The sequence below is a fragment of the Lepidochelys olivacea genome (assembly GCF_965140295.1).
Source record: "Lepidochelys olivacea isolate rLepOli2 genome assembly, chromosome: 6".
Classification (NCBI taxonomy): Eukaryota; Metazoa; Chordata; order Testudines; family Cheloniidae; genus Lepidochelys; species Lepidochelys olivacea.
In genome coordinates, this window is record NC_140416.1 from 57,277,210 (window position 1) to 57,303,045 (window position 25,836).

The window sequence follows — 25,836 nt, forward strand, 5'->3', positions numbered from 1 at the left end:
GGTTTGTTTTTCTTGGTATGGAAAGTATTTAAAACCATCCAATGCTCTCATCACCTGATAACCGCGTAGATGAGGGGGTTGACTCTTTCCAGGACTCCCCATCTTGCCCCTTCTGACCTGTCTTTGTTTGGGGAATAGAAGAAATTCTTCCATGAGCTTCTTGCTAAGCTTCTTGGCTCTTCTTACATTCACTGTTTGATGGGTTGCTGCAGGGCACCCCTGTCAGAGTGTGAGGAAAATTGGCTTGGCTTTAATTTTTAAGGAAGGTAAGTGATAATTGGGCCAGAAATGGAAACTCAGGTCACTTCTCTTAACTTTCTATGATTCTCTGGGCTGTGAGCTCAGATAGCAGCTGTCCTGGAGAGGGAGCAGAGACAACATGTACATGAAGCCAGCTATGGTCAAACCACATCCGTGCTAATCCCGGAGTTTCCCATGACAGCAGGCAGATCAGGTTGTTTAAAATACATAAGGTGCTTTCAGTAGCCAAAGCTTTAGGAATAGATCATGGAATAGGGCCTATGAGGAGCCAGGTATAGCTTGCTAACTGCAGGGATATTGCTTTGTGTTCCACTAGCAGTGGAAGAGAGAAGGAGCTGGAAGAGGGTATGGGGAAGAAACTGAGAGGAATTGATGTTGGATGTAGGTAATAAGACTGAGAGGTAGGGTGAGTCTTTAAATTGACTGGTTTAGGAAACACTAATTTTCTGGTCTTCTCTGGAGATTAGAAAGAGCTGCAGATTAAATCAAATGCAACATTTCCAATTCATTTTTAATTCTTGATGTGATTATGGCTTCTGACTTGGCAGGTGCAAAAACTTCTTCATTTGCAGAAGAATGTTAGTCCTGTAATTCCTCTTTACATCTTGTGACTCTAAGGTACTAACAAGAGTGTGGTCCCACCTGGACAACACAAACAACCATTAGAGAACCATGTTAAAACACAATTTAAAGAGGCTGCAACACAATTCCCCAAAACAGTTAGGTCTTGTCTACTGTGCCTGATGGAGCCATGGTATGAGGCAGTGACAGAAGAAGCAGGCTACCCAGTATGGTGGGGTTTATGCTGTGGATAGACCCTTACATTTTGCATTCTGGCTGTGAGCATGCACCTATATTGCCCAGGTTTAGCACAAGCAAGACAATGTCCGATACACACTTCCGTTCCTGAGAGCTGATTTCTAGCCTGAAGATTCATAAAGACCACTTTTTTTATTCAGGCAACTCAAGGATTGCCCAGAAAAGGGTTAAATTTCTCTTTCAGGCCTAGCAAACTGCTGAGTTTCTCCTGGATGCCAGGCTTGCAGAGACAAAGTCTGAACAACTAACTGGCTTTGAACAGTGATAAAGCTGCAGCTGGAGGAATAAGTCCCGTGAAAGAGCCAGGATCAGAAAAGATTTTGTGCCTCTGGAGAAGCTGTATTTAACTAAAACTGAGTCAAGTTAGCTTACTTCTCATTGCATACAATCAACGGGCTTTTTCTGCTGTTTAGGCCTTGTTCCACATTGAGGTGGTAGGGGTGGGGAGGAAGAATCATAAATGATCATAAATGCAGCTGTCCGTATTTTGTTGACTTAAAAAATCATGACACTTTGTTCCTTAACTTTCTGAGTATTCTCAATGCAGCTCTTCACCATTGGGGTGCTTCTCAGAAGCCTGCCACCTTCTGGGAAGTTTTGACTCTTGGGGATGGGAACACCCATCTTTTCTTTGAGACATGGAATATTCCAGGTTAGGCTGTGTTAGGTGTGTGGATCCTGCACACCCTCACTTCCTTGCAGCCTGGAAAGCAGCAAGTCAGATCTACCTCTACATCCACTCTAGTCAGTTGGCCATTGTTTTTCCCCAGTTAGGGTTTTTCTCTTGATTGTTTTCTTAGCTCTGGCTCTGTAGTGTACTAAAATATAGGTTTAGAGGAAATTTTCCCTGTACTCTTCTCCCCACCACTATCTTATCTACTAAATATGGCAGAATCTGCAAAAAGGATGGGGTTCAAAGAATGACTCACTGGAGGCTCCAATTTTCTCATTTCCTACTAAAGCTAGGCTTGTGTAAAGTGAGCAACTCCATCCCAAGAGTGTGGATTTGTGCTGTGAATTGCCTAAAGAACTCAAATTACTGGTAAGTAACACTTCGAGTGAATTTTCTCATATCTTCTCCTTCCTTAAAGACTATACAATTCAGTTGAAAGTAATGAGCTGAAATGTTAGTTTAAAAGCACTTGTTGCTTTCAGTTTTGAACAGTTCTGTTCTTTTTACAGATACAGTGGGCTTTTACAAAAGTGATCACAGATGAAGTGAGGTAGGGTAGGTGCACTACACAAAAATGAGGAAGCTAGTTAAATGGAGAGTAAAATGAACAGTCACTAGCATGAAATGCCTGCCAGCTGTATGGAAACTATTTAAAAACACCATAATAGAGGTGCAAATTAAATGTTTACCCCCAAATTAAAAAACATAGAGGATCAAAACAATGCCACCATGGCTAAATAAGAGTAAAAGAAGCAGATAGAGGCAAAAAGGCATCCTTTAAAAATTGGAAGTCAGATCCTACTCAGGAGAATAGAAAGGAACATGAACTCTGGCAAGTCGAGAAAGGAGGCAGGCCAAAAAAGAATTTGTAGAACAACTAGCAAGATTCATAAACTAACAGCAAAAAAATTTTTTAGGACATCAGAAGCAGGAAGCCTGCCACTGGATGATCGAGGTGCTTAAGAAAGACAAAGCTGTTGTAGAGATGCTAAATGAATTCTTTGCATCAGTCTCCACTGCAGAGGATGTGAGGGAGATTCCCACACCTGAGGCATTATTTTAAATGACCAATCTGAGAAGTTGCCCGAGATTAAGGAGTCAACAGAGGTGGTTTTGGAATAAATTGATAAACAGTAATAAGTCACCAGGACCAGATGGTATTCACTCAACACTTCTGAAGGAACTCAAACATTAAATTGCAGAACTACCAACTCTGGTATATAACTGATCACTTAAATCAGCTTCTGAACCAGATGATTGGAGGATAACTAATGTGATGCCAATTTTTAAACAAGGCTTCAGAGATGATCCTGACAATTACAGGTCAATAACCCTAACTTCAGTACCAGGCAAATTGGTTGAAACTGTATCTAATAATTATGTTTCTTACTACGTAAATGAACATGATTTTGTTGGGGAAGAGTCTACACAGCTTTTGTAAAGGGAAATCATGCTTCATCAATCTATTAGAATTCTTTGAGGTGGTCAACTAACTTCAACAAAGGTGATACAGTAGTGTATTTGGACTTTCAGGAAAGGTCTCTGACCAAAGGCTCTTAAGCACAATTAGCTGTCATGGAATAAGATGGAAGGCTCTCTCATGGATCAGTAACTGATTAAAAGAAAACAAAGGGTAGGAATAAGAGGTCAGTTTTCAGAATGGAGAGAGGTAAATAGTGATGATCCCCAGGGATCTGTACTAGGACCAGTACTGTTCATCATATTCATAAATGATCTGGAAAAAGGGGTAAACAGTGAGGTAGCAAAGTTTGCAGATGATGCAAAATTATTCAAGATAGGAAAATCCAAAGTAAACTGTGAAGAGTTCCAAAGGGATCTCTTAAAACTGGGTGAGGAATAAAATGGCAGATGAAATTCAATGATTATAAATGCAAAGTAATGCACACGGAAAACATAATCTGAAATATACATACAAAATGATGGGACTAAATTAGCTGTTTCATTCAAGAAAGAGATCTTGGTGTTTATTGTGGATAATTCTCTGAAAACTTCTACTCAATGGGCAGCGGTAGTTGAAAAAGCTAACAATGTTAAGAACGGCTTAGATAATAAGACAGTAAATATGATGATGGCACTATATAAATCCATGGTATGCCCACACCTGGAATACTGTGTGCAGTTCTGGTCACCCCATCTCAAAAAGATACATTAGAAATGGAAAAGGTATAGAGAAGGGCAACAAAAATGATTACATGTATGGAACAGCTTCTATGGGAGGAGAGATTAAGAAGATTGGGACTTTTCAGTTTGGAAAAGAGACAACAAAGGGAGGCTATGATAGAAGTCTATAAAATGATGAATGGTGTGGAGAAAGTGAATAAGGAAGTATTATTTATCCCAGGAGCCACCCAATGAAATAGGCAGCACATTTTAAAACACAAACTCAACTCCCAGTCTACCTGTAGAAGTGGTTGCTAGGGGATGTGAAGGCCAAAACTATAACCTGGATTCAAAAAAGAATTAGATAAGTTTATGAAGAATAGGTCCATCAGTGGCTATTACCCAAGTTAGTCAGGGATGCAACCCCATGCACTGGGTGGCCCTAGACTTCTGACTGTGAGATGCTATGGCTGGATGTCAGAGGATGGATCACTTGATGGATTGCCCTGTTCTGTTCATTCCCTTTGAAGCATCTGTTATTGGCCACTGTTGGAAGATGGGATACTGGGCTAGATGGACCATTGGTCTGACCCTATAGGGCCAGTCATACACTATGTAGCATACAAGCTGGCTATACCCATCTGGTAAGGCCCTTCACTACAGACATGCAGTACCCCTATTCTAGATCTAAGTCCTCAGACAGATTTACAGATACCCTTCATGACTATCTTGTAGCACTTGTCTGTTCCGTTCATGGCTCTCTCCAGCTTCACTTGCCTATGATCATAGGATGGTACGGCAGAATGGCTATTCACTAGAGACTGGGCTATCGCTAGTACCCTAAGGGGGATTTCAAACATGGTTCTCAAAGGGCTGCCCTTGTGCTCCCCTCTTAACTATCTAGTAGCCAAAGTCTGCTGGTGATGGAGCCCCAGAGACTTTTGTAGGTCCGTGTCTTGGGGTGGATCCTGTCGCTGGGTTTAACGTTGTCTTGCATTGAAAGAGTTACGTGGCCTGCATCGCCAGAGTATCTGGCTGTGCTCTGCTGTGGCCACTTGAATTTGGGCCAGCTGGAGAAAAGCACAGCCTGCGACGCCTGCAGCATTTCACACACGCTTTCCTGCCACAGGCAGCGGCAGATGGAAACACGTTTTCTTAAATTTCAGGGGCAGCGTTTCAGGAGGCGCAGACCGCGAGGAGGGAGGGCACGGCAGATGATGCCCAGTGATTCCCTTGGGGGGAGACCGTGTTTAGGGGCCTGCAGGCGGGAGGTACCCAAAGGCCGGGGCACTAACCGCCGTGGCCCCTCCGGCCCTGGGCCGCTCTCCCCGGCCTGCCGCTGGAGCAGAGTGCACGTTGCGCGCTTGCGAAGCGGCCTTTTGGCAGCCAGAGGTTCCCTGTCCCGCAGGCGCCGGACTTCGGTGGGGCGGGAACCCGGCTGTAGCCTCGCCCCGCCGGGGCCGCGCCGCCCGGGCCAGGCTTCCTCCGGGGCAGACGGGGCCGTGCCTTGCTCCGGGCGCCCTTTCAGTGTCCCTGGGGGGTGGGCGGCCGCCCGGCTGCCGGGGACGCGCTGCCGCCCGCCCAGCCGCTCCCCGCCCCCGGCGCGGGTAAGATGGCGGCCGCGGCTCAGGCGCTGAGCGGCTCGGGGCTGCTTTTGGCCGCCGCCGCCCTGGCCCTCCTGGCCGTGGCCATCGGCACCGACTCCTGGTACCAGACGGACGCGCGGCGGCACCGCGAGCGCTGCCGGGGCTTCGGCCACAAGCGCAGCGACCCGCCCGGCTCCATGTCGGCGCCCAGCCCGCACCTGCCGCTCCGCGCCCGCCCCCCGCGGGCCCTGCTGCCCGGCCACCCCCCGGCCTCGGTCCCGGCCCCGGCCGCCGCCGCCCTGGACTCGCACTGCGGCCGCCGCTTCAACTCCACCGTGTCCGGGCTCTGGAGGCGCTGCCACCGCAGGGGGTACGAGCCAGACAGCGAGGAGCTCATCCGGAAAGGTGCGGGGCTGCGAGCTGGGGGCGGAGTGAGGGGGCGCTCGGGGGAGGCTGGAGGGGGAGGCCGGTCGGAGGGGGCCTGACAAGCGGGTCCGGTGGGGGGGCAGTCCGGGGTGCTGGGGGGGTCGCGGGGGGGCCCGAGACGGGGGTTGGGGGGGCGGAGTGGGGGGCAGCTGGGGGCTCTGTCCAGTTGGGAGGAGCCCGCGCTGCCCTTTCCCTGGGCTGCCCCCTGCCGGTAACCGGGTCCCCTGTGGCTGAGCTGAGCATCTCCGGAGGCTGGAGCAGCCGCTGTCCGCGGTGCTGAGCCCTCCTCGCTCCCAGTTGAGCCCCAGGGAGCTGGCGCCGACCGGCCGAAAAGAGCCGTTGGGAAGGGCTGCGGGACTCTGTCGCCCACCCGGCGACCGGGGCTCCGCTGCCTGCTGGGCCGGGGCCGGTTCTGCCCCCTCAGCCTCCCACCTGGCTGCACCAGCTTCTGGTGTGGGGGTGGCAGCAGCGCCCAGCTGCTCTGGGTCCGTCTCTTTGGGGGCGGGGGGGGGCAGGGAAGCAATGCCACTGCCTGGTGGATAGTGTAGCTCAGGCAGCCAAGGAATTGCAAGGGGATTTGACACCTTCCCTTGAAACTGGAAGGGAGCACTGGTGGCTCCAGGGGAGGGAGCTCACAGCCCTGGCCAGGAGTCTGTGGGTGACTGTGGCTTTTCACAGCCAGGTAGCTTTAAAAGGTTGTTATATGTATGTTGGAAGACCGGGTGGCAGATGCCTACCCCATGTAGCACTGCTACAGCTGTGCTGTTGTCTTGGCCAGGCCTGGGTCTGATCAGGTTGCTTCCCTCCTTGTCATTGAAAACATTTAGGCAGCCCAATTTGGTCTGCAGGGCTTTTCCCAGTCTATTTTATAAAGTCCCCATCATTGGAACTAGTGCCATTGTCTCGAGGAGACCCTTCCATATATCCCCTGAAGGGATTTTTCCTGCCTCATAACAAACCTATGAATTTGCTTCATTGGGTCAGTATCTTTTTGGCAGGTAATGGCCAAGAAAAAGGTGAAATATTCCAGGCATGGTCTTATCTGAGCTGTAGAGAAAGGGGCTAGCCCCTCCTATTACATCATGTGAAACTTCCATGTATTTTAATAGGTATGTGCCCTCTCCCACTGCATGATCATCCCTCTGTTATGCCCCAATCTCTATGGTGGGGATAGAACTTTGATCCTGCTCCACCCGCACAGGCCCCTGCTAGGTGAGTTAAGATTATCCTTTAACAGGGCATATGACACACAGTTGAGCAATTGTTTGAACATTATAGTATTTTATTCTGATAGTGCAAACAGTGTGCTGTCTGACTTAGACAGGTATGAAGACAGCCCCTGTCCCAATGTGCTTACAATCCAGATAGACAATCTACAGAGAGTAGTTACGAGGTGGGATACAACAAAAATTCTGTTCTAAAGAGCATGATTTACTGACCCAAGAGAGATTTATTAACATGGATGAGTGAGGGGTTGGAGGAGAAGCTCTGTGACTTAGGCACAAAATGAAAATAAATAGCAAAAACCAAATGTTCCAGTAGTTTTTGATTGTGTCCTCCAGCTGTGGTTCAAGTCCCCATAGCCCCTGTACAACAGAAGATGGAATGACTCACTGTGGAGCTGGATTTCATCTCTGAATCCTCTCTAATGTGCAGCTGTGGCTCCTGTTCCTAGAAATGCCATTACAATATAAATTAGCTTCTTTCTCCATTTAATCTACCAGGATCCATTTTCATTTATATTTCCATGTTGATTTCATTCCACTAAAAGGCAGTTCATTAATTTCATTTTATTAATTGACCTTGCCATTTTAAAATGTCTACCTCTGTTTCTGCTTCCTATTGAACCATTCTGCTTCTACTGAAATTACTAGCATTTCCCTCCCTCAAAGTTCCCCCCCACATTACTTCAAGTCTCACTGTATTGTTCTTTTTTTAAACCTTGCCAAGAGTCCATTCCCATCAGCCAGAAAAGTGCAGGGGTTTTTTGGCACAGGAGTGGTGGTTCTCTGTCTAGTGCTTGATCCACTCACCTCTTTACTCATGGAAGTAAAGTCATTCACATCTGTTAGTATTGCAGGATCATGGATTTAAATGGATCTGGCTCTTTTCTCACTGTTTCCTCCTCATTCCCTGCCTTGCTCACAGCCTCTCCCCACCCAACTTTCCTGTGGCTACAGTTTGTAACCAGCCTCTTCAAGTCAGTGGGGAGATGACTTTTCATTGTGCTCTTTGGTCAAGGACATTATTATGTTTGGGGAACTATAGGCAAACATTTTCCCTTGTTAGGATCTGCAGGTTGTTACAATTTATCATTGCAAGGCTCTCTTTCTCCTTGCTTTGCAACAAACCCAAATCTGAAACCTTAATGGGGACTACTAATTGATTCATGGAAAAAGAAGAAATTTCAGAGGCCCACAGTGACAGAAGAATAAATGACCTTCTAAGATTTCAATAGATTTTCTAAAAAAATTATTAAGGAAGCAGTCTAGGAAGGGGGAAATCCATTGTTTCAATTCCTTATGGGCCTTTCTCAAGGTTTGAATAAACTAAGTTGACCCTGCCTTTATATCATTATTTACCTATTACTACTAAACAAAAACTGATAACAGAAATAGTGTCTGGTAATTTGGATGTAGTAACTTGCATTATTACATGGTAATATGATTTTTATAGAGACTTTCAAGCATCTCAACCTTTACAGATGAAAATTTCAGAACGTAAATGTACAATAAGGTAGAGAAGCTGAAAAATATCATGAGCAAAATTTAGCTGAGGAAATATTTAAACATAAGAGGGAATTATAATGGAGGATTGTTTTAAAATGCTTTTATTAAATGCCCCAAAACCCCACACTTTTTCAATCATGAAAAGATTTCTTGGATAAAAAAATTTCTGAGTAAGAGGGGAGGTGAAAGAAGCAATATAAAATAAAACAAATGGAGAACCTGATGGCAATGAGTGCCATCAGGAAATTGAGATAACTTCTCTTATCAGTTAAAGGGATCAGTGGAAAAAACCCCTATGGATAGCAGACTTAAAAGACACTAAGAAGTTACTTAAATATAATCTGGAACAAAAAAATCCTAGCAGTGGTATAGGACCATGTAAAAAGGACTGGGGCCTATTTTATAGCACCTTCCTTCTACCAGACCAGGCTTTGATCTTGCTGAACCAGCTCACTTCCTTAGTTAGTTCTGTCTGAGCTCTCTACAGGAATCCAGGGAAGCAATATCCATGAGTTAGTTTTATTTTAAGCCTTCTTACCAAACAAATCAAAACTTTGCAGGCTCTTTCCTCAAAGTCTGTGCAGGCTAACTGGTTGCTTCCCCAACTCTGACCCTCATGCTAGTAACTTCAGTAATTAAGATGTCTTGGCACTTGCCTCAGCAATAATGGACTCCACACAGTCTCCCTTCTGTCTATTTGGTCTCTGGAGCAATAGCTCTCTGCATTAGCCCCTGTAGCAGTGCACTGGGAGCACACGCCCTGTGGTCCCTCAGCTTTCTGGAAGATATTGCAGTTCTTTCCTCCATGTCCTACTCTTTTTCATGTGCAACAGGCAGGGCTAGTTAACTAGTTAGTTAGCTAGCTAGGTGCAGGCCTCTGACCCCAAAGGAATGGTACCCCTTATACTTTCACAGTCCCATATGAGAAAAGGAAGGTAAAATTATCAATCATCATACAGAAAAGGCAGTAGTAGAAAATAAATATTTTTTTTCTCTGTACTTAGAAATTAGCAGGAAGATGTAAGTGATATCATAAAGTGATAATGAAATACATACTATCCCATCAGTAACGAGGGAGAATGTTAAATAGCAACTGTTAAAGTTAAAACACTTTAAAATTTGCAGGACTGGATAACTTGCACCCAAGGCTATTAAAGGAATTGGGAGAGGAGCCCTGTGAACAATTAACGTTGATTTTTAACAAATCTTGGAACACAGAAGATTCCAGAGGACTGGAAAAGCCAGCATAGCGCCATCATTTTAAAAGGTTAAACAGGATTACCCAGGAACTTTAGGCCAGTTACCAGGACATAAATCTTAATCAAGATTGTGAGAGACTAATATGGGATGCAATCAGTAAAGAATTAAAAAATGGTAGGATGATTAATCCAAATAAACTTGGTTGTATGGAAAATGTGTCTTGTCAAAAACTTTTTATATATATATTTAAATTTTCGATGTTTTAGCCGTGGAATATCAAGCAAGACTAGGGGCTGGTATTTCCTCTGTATACAGTACTGTATTAGTGAATACTGTGTTTACTTCTGGTGTCAACACTTCAAAAAGGATGTTGAAAAACTGGAAGGGGTTCTGAAAAGAACTACAAAAATTATTTGAGATCTGGAAAACATGCTTTATAGTGAGAGACTAAACAAGCTTAATCTATTTAATTTATCCATGCGAGGGTTAAGAGGTGACTTGATCACAGTCTACAATTGTCTTCATAGGTAAGAGATTTGTGATAGTTAATGGCTCTTTATTCTAGCAGAGGGAGGCAGAACGTTATGCAATGGTTGAAAGCTGAAGCTAGAAAACCTGACTAGAAATAAGACACAATTGTTTAACAGTGAGAGCAATTAAACTTTGGAGTAATTTACCTAGGGATGTGGTGGATTCTCTAACACTTGCAGTCTTTAAATCTAGACTGCATATCTTTCTAAAACATATACCATAGCTTGACTAGAAGGTATGGGCTTGATGCAGAAATTATTAGATGAGGTTCTTTGTCCTATGTTATGTAGGTGGTCAGACTAGATTATCATAATGGTCCCTTTTGGCCTTAATATTTATAAACTTCAAATTCACCTTCAGGGAAACACTTCTTGAGATAGTATCTTCTGTTTCCACCCTACATTTTACAAGACTAGAGTAAATTTTAAACCCTAAGAGAGAAAGTAATGAACTTAACATTTTGAAACCAGATGCATATTGGATTTATATTCTAAAAACATTTAAACCATCAGGTTTAAATAAAGAGCTGGTGCATCTTTGTTTTAATTAATGGAGTTTTAACCAATGAGTCCTTCGTTCAGATCCCTTGGGACATAAGTGATCAATAAAGCAAGCTATGCTCTTAAATTTTATATTTATATACTGAGATAAAAATGTAAAATTGCTTCTCATAGATATGTGATGGTACCATTATTCTTTACAGTAGTCTATCTAAAATAGGTTTTACCTTTGACAAACCCTGCCTAACTCAATGTAGGAGGTAAATCATAGAGTTTGTTTTTGGGTCTATATTGCAATATCTGTTTACTAATGTGACACTGATTTTTATAAGATTTGATTAATGTGGATGTTAGTTTTGTATAGAATTTCTAATTGTATAATTGTATTATAGCTAAGGCTACGTTTTAGTCACGGGTATTTTTAGTAAAAGTTACGGACAGGGCACGGGCAGTAAACAAAAATTCCTGGCCTGTGACCTGTCCATGACTTGTACTATATACCCCTGACTAAATCTTGGGTGTTCTGGGGCAAGGGGTGGCCCGCTGCTGCTCTCGGGCAAGGGGCAGATGCACTGGCCACTGGAGAAGTCACGTAGGTCCCAGAAAGTCACAGAATCTGTGACTTTGATGACCTCCATGACAGACTTGCAGCCTATATTATAGATTCCATAAAAACTCACACCAAGAAGCTAGATCTATAACAGGGGTGGCCAAACTGTGGCTTATGAGCTGCATGTGGGTCTTTTATCTTTAAAGTGCAGCTCTTGGAGTCCCCCACGCCATCCCCTTTCTCCACCTACTAGACTGGAGGGGGAAACTTGGGATCTCTGCCTGGTGGTGGGCTAGGGGCTTCTGCCCTGCAGGGAGGGGGGTCTTGAGGACTCAGCCCCATGGGGCACACCTGCTGGGGCTCCGGGCTTTAGCAGGAGCAGGGCTGAAGACCGAGCCTCGGTAGGTGCCATCTGCGGGGTTGAAGCCCTGCCAGGTGTGCCCTGGCTCTTGAGTTTCTGAAGATTGTCATATGCGGCTGAGAGGGTCAGTAACTTTGGCCACTCCTGATCTATAAGATGTACACACTGAAGATTCAACCCTCCCCTATAAAGTGTTTAGTATGGTAAATATTAATAATTGGATAGGTAATCAGTGATTCACGATGATTGGGATTACTTAGTTAATTAGATACCATGATGTGGAGGATGTGGCCTAAGTACTTAATTCAGAGCTGTACAAATCTTTTGTGAATGAGACCTGATCCCATTGAAGTCAATAAGAGTTAGATTGAGTTCTGGGAGTGGACAAGAAGCATCCATACAGCAAAATCCCCCATATTACCTCTCTGAATTAAGTCTTTATTAACAAAATTCAATTCTTGTTTCTCTGTCCTTGTTGATGAGAGCTGTATAAGGACTTAGAGAGGGAGCACACTCTGGAATCTCCCTCTTTAGTGTGGTTTTACAAATCTACGCACTCAGATTCAATTATAAAATAAATTAAAATCAATAGTCTTTTAGCATGTGGGAAATTGAGATCACCTCTCTCCCATCCCCTTCTCAATTTCTAAATATCCCCGGACTTAAGAGGGCCCCAGGTACTTGCCTTTTTTTCCTTGTGAAGTCTGTCCCTCCCCCAATACCCAGTGGAGCCTGGTCTGTGCTGAGAGGTTACTGTCCCAATGAATCTCATGAGAGAAGGAAATAATAAGAACATAAGATAAAAATGGCCAGACTGGGGTCAGACCAATGGTCCATCTAGCCTGGTATCCTGTCTATGACAGTGGTCAGTGCAAGATGCTTCAGAAGGAATGAACAGAACTGGGTATTTTAGAGTGATCCATCCCGTTATCCAGTCCCAGCAGTTAGGACACCGAGAGCATGGGATTTTATCCCTGACTGCCTTGGCTAATAACCATTGATAGATCTATCCTCCATGAACTTATCTAATTCTTTTTTGAATCCAGTTATACTTTTGGCCTTCAACACCCTACTGCAACAAGTTCCACAGGTTGTCTGTGTTGTGTGAAGAAGTACCTTCTTTTGTTTGTTTTAAACCTGTTGCCTGTTAATTTCATTGGGTGACCCCGGCTTCTTGTGTTCTGTGAAGGGTAAATAACACTTCCCTATTCACTTTCTCCATAGCATTCATGATTTTATAGATCTCTTTATAGATCACATCCCCTTAGTCATCTCTTTTCTAAGATGAACAGTCCCAGTCTTTTTAATCTCTCCTTGTATGGAAGCTGTTTCATACCCTTCATCATTTTGGTTGCCTTTCTCTGCACCTTCTCCAATTCTAAAGATGATCAGAACTGCATGCAGTATTCAAGGTGTAGATGTACCATAGATTTATATAGCAGCTTTATGATATTTTCTGTCTTATTATATATCTCTTTCCTAATGGTTCCTAACATTGTTAGCGTTTTTGATTGCTGCTGCACAATGAGTGAATGTCTTAGAGAACTAGCCACAATGACTCCAAGATCTCTTTCATGAGAGGTAATATCTAATTTAGACCCCATCATTTTGTATGTATAGCTGGGAACATGTTTTCCAATTTGCATCACTTTGCACTTACCAGCATTGAACTTTATCTACCATTTTTGTCGCCCAGTCATCCAGTTTAGTGAGATCCCTTTTGTAATGTTTTGTAGTCAGCTTAGGACTTAACTATCTTGAGCAATTTTGTACTGTCTATGAATTTTGCCATTTCACTGTTCACCTCCTTTTCCAGCTCATTTAGGAATATGTTGAACAGCACTGGTTCTCACCACAGATTCTTGGGGACCCCACTATTTACCTCTCCATTGTGAAAACTGACCATTTATTCCTGTCCTTTTGTTTCTGGTCTTTCAACCGGTTATTGATCAATGAGAGGACCATCCCTATTATCCCATGACAGCTTAGTTTGCTTAGGAGCCTTTGGTGAGGGACCTTGCCAAAGGTTTTCTGAAAGTCCAAGTACATGATATGGTCTGGATTATCTTTGTCCACATGCTTGTTGACCCCTCTCTCAAAGAATTCTAATAGATTGGTGAGGCATGATTTCCCCTTAGAAAGCCACATTGACTCTTCCCCATCATATTATGTTTGTCTGTTCTTTACTATACTTTCAATCAATTTGCCTGGTACTGAAGTACACTTACCAGCCTGTTATTGCCAGGATTGCCTCAGGAGCCTTTTTTAAAAATCAGTGTCACATCTATCCTCCAGTCATCTGGTTCAGAGGCTGATTTAAGTGATAGGTTACATACCACAGTTAGTAGTTCTGCAATTTCATATTTGAGTTACTTCAGAACTCTGGGGTGAAGATCATCTGGCCTGGTGACTTATTTAATTTATCGACTTGTTCCAAAATCTCCTCTATTGGTACCTCAATTTGGCAGAGTTCCTCAGATTTGTCACCTAAAAGAATGGCTCATGTGTGGGGATCTCCCCTATATCCTCTGCAGTGAAGACTGATGCAAAAAATTCATTTAGTTTCTCTACAATGACCTTATTTTCCTTGTTTAGCACCTCAATTGTCCAGTGGCCCCACTGACTGTTTGGCAGGTTTCCTGATTCTGATGTATTTAAGTTTTGGGGTTTTTTGTTTTTGCTGTTTTTGTATGCTTATCTTCAAATTCTTTCTTGGTTTGCTTATTATACTTTCACACTTGTCTTGCCGGAATTAATGCTCCTTTCTATTTTCTTCACTAGGATTTGACTCCCAATTTTTACTGGATTCCTTTTTCCCTCTTTTACCCCGCTGTTTAGCCATCATGGCATTTTTTTGGTCCCCTGTTTTATTTATTTGTGGTATAGATATAATTTGAGCCTCTATTATGGTGTTTTTAAACAGTCTCCATGCTGTTTGCAGGCATTTCACTCTTCTGACTGTTCCTTTTTAATTTCTGCTTAACTAGCTTCCTCGTTTTTGTATAGTTCCCTTTTTTGAAGTTAAATGCTATTGTGGTGGGTTTCTTTGGAATTTTGCCTCTTACGAGGATGTTAAATTTTAATTACATTATGGTCACTGTTACCAAGTGGTTCAGCTAATATTCACCTTCTGGACCAGATACTGTGCTTCACATAGGACTAAATCAAGGATTGCCTCTCCCCTTATGGGATTCAGGACAAGCTGCTCCAAGAAGTAGTCATTAATGGTGTCTAAAATTTTTATTTCTACATCCCTTCCAGAGGTGGCATATACCCAGTCAATATGAGGATAGTTGAAATCTCCGATTATTACTGATCCTTCTGCTTTTGTAGCTCTCTCTAATCTCCCAGAGCATTTCACAACCACTGTTGCAAGGAGCTGAACAGGACTGTTCCCTAGTATGCTTTTACAAGTGTTTTGTTCACTCCCAAGCAATGGGGCTGCCTTCTCCTTCAGTGACTATGCCACACTCACCCCCTCCCCTTTTAATCGCAGGTCACACTTTGTGCGCTCATCCCGAAACTCACTTACAGTCACAGTCCCTTTTTTGGTTACACTTGTTCTGTTGCTGTCCTATTCATTTGCTGGCTTGAGTTAGTGGGTTAATTTCGAACTAAGACCATCATGTGTCTGCCATGCTAGACTGGCAAACTCTGCTTCTTAGGACAACAGAGGGAAGGAGGCACTTCCTAAAGTCAAGCTAGGTACAGGGATTTCACTTGGACATTGATCTTTCTGTCTCTTTCAGGAGTTATTCAGCGCTGCACTGCTGTGAAGTACCATTACACCTCATCCTCTCTGCCACGCAACTTACCCATCAATATTACCAACATCATCCGGCAGGACGAGTGGCATGCTCTCCGTAAGTAATCCAGACTCTTACCAATGCCATGCACCCTTACTGAGCAGAGTACAAGCATATTCAGAATCTTTCATATCTAGGTCACTGCCATGACTTCAGTACCAAATGGGGCACTGATGCAGAGATCAGTGAATGGTATCTAGAGCTAAAATGAACCTTAATTAGGGAGGCTGGAGACAAGCAAATTATGTTAATAGAAAGTGACACAAGTGTAGAGGACATTTGGAGTGGCTAGTGCAGGGGCCATATAAATTGGCAATAATGGTGTAGATCTGCTAGGGTGTGATGGAAGTGTCAGTGCAGTTTATTGAATACCCTCTCAGCGGCTAGGTGTTGGTCAGACTCAACGCTGAAGCACAGATTAGTCAGGGTTATACACTTATTTGATTTGTACAGTGCCTGCCATGCTTTCTCTCTACATCCCAAATGGTGCATGACCTCTCCTCCCAGAAAGCATGCTAATTTTGACTTTTCCACAAGCTCATCCCTGCATGCTCCTGTTCATAGATTCATAGATACTAAGGTCAGAAGGGGCCATTATGATCATCTAGTCCGACCTCCTGCACAACGCAGGCCACAGAATCTCACCCACCGACTCTTGCAAAAAACCTCTCACCTATGTCTGAGCTATTGAAGTCCTCAAATTGTGGTTTAAAGACTTCAAGGAGCAGAGAATCCTCCAGCAAGTGACCCATGCCCCATGCTACAGAGGAAGGCGAAAAACCTCCAGGGCCTCTTCCAATCTGCCCTTGAGGAAAATTCCTTCCTGACCCCAAATATGGCGATCAGCTAAACCCTGAGCATATGGGCAAGATTCACCAGCCAGATACTACAGAAAATTCTTTCCTGGGTAACTTGGATCCCACCCCAAACCCCTCGCACCTGCCTGGTCACCTGCAACCCACCTGAAAGTGCTCCACTCTCTCTCCTTCCTCACCTACTTCCCCTATTTGTCCTATCCAAGTTCACCTTGCCTTCTGGGGTTCCCTTCCTGGACTCCTGAGGATAAGAGCTACTAGGCAACCCAGCTTCCTCTGCTGATTTCTACCCTTTTTTACTTACCAGCACAAACTTAGGTGACTTTTTATGCAATTAATCCAACATGACTGAGATCATGCTGTAGCCTCACACATCTGCATGTTCATAGAGGTGCTGCACATGGATGCTGTCACAAAGAACTATGGTTAGAGAGACATACAAGAAAATGCTATAGGGCTTGACAAGTCTGTAGGTGTTGGGCTCAGAACATCAGATTCCTACATTCTGGTCTAAATTTTGAAAAGTGGTTAGTGATTTTTGGTGTGCTCAAGTTGAGATGCATTAAAGGGGCCTGATTTTCAGCAAGTGCTGAGCATCAGTCCTATGAAAATAAAACCTTTTTAGAGTGATGCAAGTTGGGCTCCCAAACTCATTATCATTTTTTAAAAGGTAGCTCTCCGATCCAGCAAGATCAGAGACAAGTAGGTGTACTACAGTGAGGAAGAGAGGAGCTGAGCTCTAGATAGCATTACCCAGTGTCCCTGATGCCCCAATACACAGGGTACACCCCATCCATTTCCCCAGCCCCATTTGAGCTCAGGGAAAAGAGAAACTGCCAGGAGAAGCCAGCCAGAAACTGAGTTGACGGCAGCAGCAGAAAGAAGCAGGGTCCTCCACATGTTGAAGACACCAGTATATGGATTTTTTTTTTTTTTTTACAGCTTTTACTATGGACGGTCTCTCCCCTGTTTTGATTAGCTGTTTGCTCCAATACTCTTCCTCCTGTTCCCTCAGTCTCTTCACCTCAGCCTCACTACACCTGCCCTCCATACTTTTCCCCATTTCCTTTACCCCCTCCTTTCAGTGTCTCCTTTCTTTTGCTTTGTGTCTCTGTCTAGCTAATCATCTCCCAACAACAACAAATAACCCTAGTGTAACAAAGCAACAAAAAGTTGTGGTTTTAACAGGTTTGCAAACCATCAGAATGTTTATGTTGTATCCCTTCTACCCATCATCCCTCTGTCCAATTTGTCTCTTGCACTTCAGGACAGTGTGTAGTTCCCAGCACAAAGGGGCCCTGGTCACAGTGTGTCTAGACACTACTGTAATGCAAACAATTTCTTTCTAAGAGGGTGCAGTAAGGGAAGCCCCTCAGGGATACTAACTTTAGGGACAGTAGACCTAATAATCTCAATGGATTGTGTCTGTTCTCTCTCTCTCCGCTCCCCACAATCCTGTCTTGGTGTCTCCTTTGTTTCTTCCCCTCTTGCTCCTCTCTCTTCTCAGATCTGCGGAGAATGACAGCTGGTTTCATTGGCATGGCAGTCTCCATCATCCTGTTTGGCTGGATCATTGGTATGCTGGGCTGCTGTAAACAGCACGAGCTCATGCAATATGTGGCAGGGCTGCTCTTCCTCATGGGAGGTGAGAGTCTCTCTCTTCATTCTAATATCAAACTTTTGATAGAAAGCATTAGAGCCACATCCCAAGCAGATAGAAGTACAATCAGCAAACTGCACAAAGCCATTTATTAATGCAATAGTTGATGTAACAGAGGTTGAAATTTTAGACACACGTGGCAGGAGATGAGTCAGGGTTCTTCTTTGCACCTGTGTCAGTGTAGATCTCACTGTAGGCATGCATGCAAGATCAGAGGCTTCTGAGTAGCGGTGTCCATCAAGGCTGTGCATGTCCCCTGTACCACCTCGTGCTCCTGCGCGAGGGCATAAAGGGCGGGGCAGTAGTGACCCTCCCTCAGTTCCCTCTTGCTGCCCATGGAAGTGAGGCAGAATCTAGTGACTGCTTGACCCACTACACACTTCAGTCCATCTGGTGAAGAATTATGTCCCTATACTTTCTCTAAAGGACATTTTTTTTTTTAAATGGCAAATTGATATCTCTCTGTACAGCAAGACAAGGGGCTTAGCGCCAAACACCGCACCTCATGGCAGAGTCCACTCTGGGTTCGAACCCTACCTATCCTGCAATGGGCTGATCTCCCTCAGGGACGGATACAGACGAGGCCTCTTCTGTCTAGGAGAGCTACCTCCTGAATAAGTGCTTTTTATGCAAGTCCTTCTCTGCCACGACCCACAAGTCCAGGGAAGTGGGACTCAAGCTACATTTGCTTGAGCAGTCCATTTGGGTCACTCTAGTTGTAACAGTCACCTCTGGGTCCAGAGTGAGGATGGATAAGCCAGCATTGACCAGTGCTCATTTAAGGACTTAATGCTTCGGGATGGGGCAGTGGAAAGTAGAGAACGCTGGCAGAGTCGGCGCTGAACACTTCAGTGTCAAGTAAGACCTCAGCATGGGCACCTCAACTGCAACAGTCCTGGCATTGATTAAATCAGCATGAACAACTCCAGCTCCCATACCAACTGCCCTGACTCAGGCAGCACAGCCAGCCCATGCCCACTCATAAATAGCATACCAACTTGTGTAGTTGGTCTGAGCATCCGTGTAACTCTGACTGAGGGGAGATCCCGGATGGAAGACAAGGGAATACCACTTCAAGGACAAAACTCCTAATCAATCGTGCAGAACAAGAGACCCGGTTGCAGTGATGCTCAGCTCTGTCATGAGTAAGAGGCTCAGGTATTCTCCAGAGATATCCTTGTCACTCCCAGAGATGTTCCCAATACTGAAGAGATGGCTGGTACCAGCCTTGTACCATTACTGAGCATCACCCTGGAATGAGGTGAGAGATTCCTCCTCCCCATCACTGATGTAATTCTTCTTGCCAGCGTCGAGCAGAAAGTCTTGTCTCCTGTCATCAGAGAATGACCCAAGGAGGCTATCTAGGAGCGCAACCAGCAGGGAGTTGTCAGTAAGACCAATATGGCATGCCATACAGATATTGGCCACACTGGGCCAGCCAGCCCTAATGTGGCCAATATCTGTATGGCATGCCATATTGGTCTTACTGACAACTGTCCTCCCACATGTCAAGGAGCAGATCACCTTCCTGCACTCCATGCTCTCTGGCAGCTTTTTTGGCGGGCCAACCACACAAGAACCAGACATGGGCCCAAAGAAAAGGAGACTAGAGGAAAGCCCCCAGCATCCTCCAATGGCAGACAAGGCAGTAACACTATCATTTGCCTCAGCAATAGAAGACTTTAATACCTTCCAGGACTTCCTGTCCTGAATGGTAGAGACCTTGGACATTGAGGTTAAGTTCATGTAAAGAGTCTCACAAGCTCTTTGATATTCTGAGTGCGATGACCCTCGTCAACATCACTCTCCCTATTAATGAAAGGATCCCAGAACTGGTGAAAGAGCTATTGCAGACCCTGGCCACTCTTCCTCCCACCTCCAGGAGTGTGGAGAAAAAGGTATCAGGTGCTACCAAAAGGTTCTGAGCACTTCTGTGCTCACCCAAACCCAGGTTATTGGTCATCTGCAGTGTAAGAGAAATCAAAGCCTAAGAAGGGCACGCCTAAGAATAAAGACCCACAAAAGGCATCTTCATGAGGTGTTGCTTTGGGTGGTGAATTACCAAGTACAATTACTTCATGGGGGAAAGAATAGCAGGGATAACATGAAAGATCATCAAGAAGGAGCAGATGGTTCATGGGAACATTGCTGCAGGTAGCAATGGATGCCTCTGATACGACTGCAAGACTGATTGCTACAGCCCTCGCTACAAGACAGGTCTGCTGGCTCCAGGCACCGGGCATACCACAAGTAGTACAGGCCATGATAAAGGACCTGCCTTTCGAGGGAATGGCGCTCCTAAACTAGTGGACAGATGAAGTGCTCCACTTCCACAAGGATTCAAAGGCCTTGTTAAGGACCCTGGGATTTACACATCAGCCCCCTACAGAAACTCTTACAAATATGAACTCCACCAATGGCAGGGGAGGTTGTCTTACTTCTAGGGCCAACAGCTGGAATATCAGCCGCAGGGGATGCCCATCTTCCACCTCTTTGGCCAACCCAGCTTCCTCTGAGACAGCAGATTTGATGGGAGGGTTGAGAGACACAACGGTACTGATCTAAAGTCTATAACTACTTCAACTATTTTGCTCCATTCCAACAGGCCTGGGTGGTTGTCACAGGTAACAAAAGGCATTAGACAACATTGCCCAAGGCTACCCTGTATGGTTCTACTGACTACATTCTACCTTCCCCATCCGGTGACATCTCTCATAAGAGCCTGTTAAAACAAAAATGACCTTGCTTCATCTGGGAACCATAACTGAGATACCCTAGGAATACGGATATTTCTTTATCCTGAAGAAGAGAAGGAGCAGTCCTATCCCAGGCCTGAGACAGATTCAGGATGGTAATATTTTTCTCCATCTCTGCAAGCAACGGACTGGTTCATGGCTCTCAACTTGCAGGATCTGTACTTCCATATCCCCATCCAGCTAGCACACAGGAAGTATCTAAGATTCACGGTGGGGTCAAACTATTACCAGTAGTAGGTGGTGCTGTTTGGACTCTCTGTGGCCTGAAAGTCTTCACAGAATGCCTAACAGTGGTAGCAGCACAGCTCAAAAGAAAAAGCATCCACATCTATCCTTACCTGGACAATTGGCTGATCAGTGGTGGATCTCAGCAGGAATCTGCAGCACAACTGAAGTTCATCATCCCTCTCCCTGTTCTCTCATCTGGGACCCCTAGGTATGTCTGCATGGCCCACTCCTTTTGGTGTAGAGTACCGACCCTACATGCCCTGCTACCGCAGTGCAGTGCAGGCGGTGAGACACTGCTTAGGAAAGTAGAGTAAGGACACGCCTAAACCGTACATACCCTACGTGCCCAAGCAGTGCCTCCCTTGTCTATAGTGCTGTTTTTAGCAGTGTAGTGTCCCGCTGCCTTCATGTTCCTGGAGTCTTTCCCCACCACAGCGAAAGGCTCGAGCAGTGAGAAAAGACTCTGTCAGGGGAGGAAACGCTGCAGCAGTTCCCCATTGTTGGAGCCTTTCCCTGCTGCAGGGAGCTGCCAAAGCCTTTCCCCACTTTCTTCCCCCAGCCAGAGCCTTCAACTGGCACGTGTAGCTACACACCGCAGTGTGGATATAGCCTGCTTTTCACGGCTGCGTGTAGCTGCACATAGCCTATACACTGCTGCTAGTGATGTGCAGTGTAGATGTATCCCTGGTGAACTATGAAAAACAGTCTCTCCTCCCATCACAGACGATAGAGTTCGTAGGAGCCCTGATTCCAGTTTGGCGAGAGCATCCCTTCCTGAAGAAAAGTTCATGCCCCAGCAATCACTGGTGCTCAACTGCAACTGTATGAATGTGTCTGGGGCTGCTAGGCCACACTGCTTGGCAGACTTCACCTGCGACTGTTCTACCTTTGTCTCAGGTAGCTTTATTCCCCAACAAAACACCAGATGAACAAGAAGATGATGGTCTTACTGCAGGTTGTCACAGAACTGAGCTGCTGGAAGGAACCTGAAAAATGGGCTTGGAGGCGTTACCATTCTGAAACCCCCCCACCCACACCCCCCTTACTATTTTAATCGCACACACATCAGGTACAGATTGGAAAGCCCACTGGAACATCTACAAATGCAAGGAACTCAGGCTAGCCCACATGGCCTTTCTATCTGTTCTTCAAAAACTCTACAGTGCAGCTCCTAATGGATAACACCTTGTGATGCACTACATAAACAGGTAAGGAGGCATCTGCTTGGCTCCTCGCTGCCTGGAAGTCATCAGGCTCTAGCCCTGGAGCCAACAGGGATAACCCTAATGGGTTTTCACCTCGTGGATTTCTTAAGCAGAGAATCAGTAATCACTTAGGAATAGTTGTTTCATAAATTCCAAGACTAGAAGGGGACCATTGCCATCATCTAGTCTGACCTCCTGTATAACACAGGAGATAGACCTCTCCCAAACTGATTCCAAGCATGTAGCTTTAATCTTCCTTTAAAATGGTCCATGATGGAGTGTGGTGGAAGTCCCTCATTGATCTGATATTCCTATGTTGCACCTTCACTAAAAACCACAAAATGTGAAAATTGGTAGTTTAGGTCAATAACTAGGGTAAAGGGATTTGAAGCCATGTCAACCAAGGTTTCTGAGAAAAGATGGCCTGGAAAATGAGCTATTTTCCAGGATGCAAAAGTATTCAAACTTTTTTTTTCCCCTGTGAAGTGGCAAAAAAAGAAAGGCAGGAGACATGCAACATAGTTTACTAGCCTACCCTAGCTGAGAGATTGTGCACAGTGCAAAATTTAGTGGAATGAGATGAAGATTTGGCAAGCTCCAGCACGTTTAGCGCATTGCTAAATGTGGCAAAGGCAGAGCACTCTGCTTCCTTTACAAAAAAATAAATTCTAGTCTTTTACCTAGCAATGAGATCTTAACATAAAATCTGAACCCAAGAAGGCTGGTCAGTGGAGAGAATGAATGTTGGTTTGTAGCAAAAGGTTCATAAGAGGACATTTTACTTTGTACCTAAGTGAGGGAGAACAGGGGAAGCTCAAAAGGGCCAGATCTAGGCTACAAGTACTTCCTGAGCTGGGAGGCAGGGAGACTGCCCTAGTTGGAGGAGTCTGGGTATCTGCTCTCCTCTAGTCCATTCAGGGAACCGAGAAGGCCACTGTTGGTAGTTGAGTCCAAAACAAACAGTCCCCCTGGAGGCTGAGCGGCACAAAGCGCTCCACTTCCAAAACAGCAGCACAATGTTCTGGCTTCCCCGCATGAAGGTTGGCTGGCGTGAGAAGTGTCACTTTAACTCCTGGCTTTCCAACACTCTGGTTTAAATGACCTATCCAGGACATGCGTGGTGGATATAGCTACAACCTTAAATTTGTTGGTGCATAAATATTCAGCACAAATGTGTGCCAGGTGCTTTAATAGCAAAGGCTGCACCTTTACCAAGCCAAGAAAGGCTTCTCTTAAGCTCTCTGGAAATGGGGGAAAGAACAGCTGCAAGTTTACTATGGAGGCCTGCCTAGCTCTATTGAAAGTTTGGTGAGCTGAGAGGGTAAACAGCATGTTTGTAGAAATCTAGCTTCCCATTTCAGCTAAGGTCACTGACCGGAAATGAGTGAAGTTAGCAAAATACAGCAGAGAATGGGAGAAAATTAATCTGAAACAGCTCCTGGACAGTGGGGTATAGTTGAGACACGAGTGTAGGAGTGAGCATTAAGGCCATGTCTACACTAACTGCTGCTGCAATCAATGCAGTGGTGTTGATTTAGGGGGTCTGGTGAAGATCTGCTAAGTCAATAGCAGAGCACTCTCCCATCAACTGTGGTACTCCACCTCCTAGAGGAGTAAGGTAAGTCTGCAGGAGAACATCTCATGTAGACACTGCAGTAAGTTGATCTTAGCTACATCAACCTGAGTTACGTTATTCACATTACTATGGTAAGTCAACGTAAGTTACATAACTCAAGTAGTGTAGACAAGACCTAAGTTAGGCAGGTAAGTGTAATGGTGGGAGGGGAAGCTGACCTGAGCAGCTGGAAAATGAAATGCAGTGTAGTGGAGTTGTAGGCTGTGTTTTGGGTGTTTTTAAATCATTTTCTGTATGATTTCACTGTAAAGAATAAAAGCTCATCAAGAGGCTGAGGCTTGGGGAGGGAGGAAGGAAACTATGGATACAGCTGCATTGCTTTGCAGGCCTGGTCAAAGGCCTACTATTCTTTTTGCTTTCCTCCTGCAGGTACATGCTGTATCATCTCACTCTGTACCTGTGTGGCTGGGATTAATTTTGAGTTGTCTCGCTATCCTCGCTATGTCTATGGGCTGCCAGAGGATATCAGCCATGGCTACGGCTGGTCCATGTTCTGTGCCTGGGGAGGCCTAGGACTTACTCTTTTGGCTGGATTCCTCTGCACGCTGGCCCCCTCACTCAATGCCTCTCGTACTGCTGTACAGAAACCCCGACAGGAAAATGGAGCTGTGTGACCTTGAAGGGTGCAGGAGAAGAGACTCCAGCAAGCACAGCCTATGTAAAACTGGGTTAACAGCACCATGGACATTTCTGCCCCATTGCTGAGGGTGGTGCACACCTGTGGAACAAACTAGGGATGGTAAAGGTTTTTAGCCAAGTCCTGTGGTTCTCTTGCTACAAAATTTCTGTCAGACTCTGCAACAAGCTGGGGTTGACGTCTCAGTGATTTGCTCATTGATTTAAGAGGAGTTTCTTTTATATACAAGGGATTAACTCCTGTTTAGTTGAAACACTAACTGCAGCTCTTTTGTTCTAGTCCAGTTGTGGAGGATTCTTGTCCATTATAAATGTATAGCTGCAGAGTTTGTGTAATGCTGACCACCCTTCCAGCTGGCTTGGCCTCCAGCAGTTTGGCTCAGCCCTCCATTTTCCAAAAGAGCCTGGAGATCCAAATAATGGTTCAGGCAAAGGGCAATTCATCCATCCTCAGTATTGATAGATCTGCTGCTGGTGGCCACTACTGAACTTGCTTGGAAAGACAGCAGGAGTTAAACAAACCAGCCTTCCCCTTCTTCAGGGATGGGGGGAGTTGGTCCACTGCTCTCCACATCAGGCCCTTCCTGCAGTTGAAGTCAGTCACTTCTTTGCCAGTTAATACACATGACCCTAGGAGCTACAAGCAACATTCATTCACTGTGGAATTGTTCCACAAGGGGAGAGAGGTGCATTTCTGTGGCAGTGGTTTCAGCTCCTGGGATCAACCTCAAGGACCCAGCCTACCTGCAAGGAAAGAGCTCTCTGTGAAAAGAGTTGATAGCTTTTACTGTTGAGCTTAGAGGGAGACACGCTGCCACCAGGAAGATAGAGCAGTAACAGTAGTTTGTTGCAGTATTACCGGAAGATTTATTTTCCCCAGAAAGCTTGGCTTATGCTCCTTTCATACACTGGCCCTAGTTGTCCATGTGGGATATATCAGCTGTGCACAGTTCAGTTGATTCCATGTCCTGTAATCAGCACTAAGGCTAACTCAGGAACATGAGCCAAGCTACATGTAAAGTTTTCTTTCATACATACCTCCTGCTGCTCCCCCACGAGGTGCAGTGGGAGAGGGATGTGTTTCTCTAACACAACTGAGTGGCATGTAAGATAAGCAGTGCTAAAGTCAGTATATTTATAAAGTGTCATTTTTAAATGGAGGCTGTGATTCTCAACTGGCATTAAAGTACTGAAAAACTTGAATGGCTTGATGAGTTATTTTGCAGAGCAGTAACTATTCACTCCACTTCAAGCTGTATACAATAGCCATATATTAACAGGTTGAGAAAGGGGTGCAACAGCCACCAAGAGGGAAGGATCCTGGGTGGAACTGGGAG

General features: G+C 45.1%; 1 protein-coding gene and 1 long non-coding RNA gene across 3 annotated transcripts; one reads left to right on the forward strand and one right to left on the reverse strand.

Moving 5' to 3' along the window:
* Positions 1-4,981: 4,981 nt before the first annotated feature.
* Positions 4,982-25,702, forward strand: LOC311522158 (transmembrane protein 178B-like). 2 transcript variants are annotated; one of them, XM_084631174.1, is made up of 4 exons: positions 4,985-5,865; positions 15,507-15,620; positions 17,886-18,023; positions 24,233-25,702. In XM_084631174.1, the coding sequence occupies exons 1-4, from the start codon at positions 5,487-5,489 to the stop codon at positions 24,475-24,477; spliced, it is 876 nt and encodes a 291-aa protein (XP_084487300.1). In that variant the 5' UTR covers positions 4,985-5,486; the 3' UTR covers positions 24,478-25,702. The 2 variants fall into 2 exon arrangements, with proteins under 2 accessions (XP_084487301.1, XP_084487300.1); XM_084631175.1 differs by lacking the exon at positions 17,886-18,023 and having other exon boundaries at positions 4,982-5,865.
* LOC311522162 lies at positions 7,148-17,878 on the reverse strand. The gene is made up of 2 exons (XR_014712063.1): positions 16,683-17,878; positions 7,148-7,557 (listed from the first exon to the last, which is right to left on the reverse strand). It is a non-coding gene; the product is annotated as an uncharacterized lncRNA (long non-coding RNA).
* Positions 25,703-25,836: the final 134 nt, after the last annotated feature.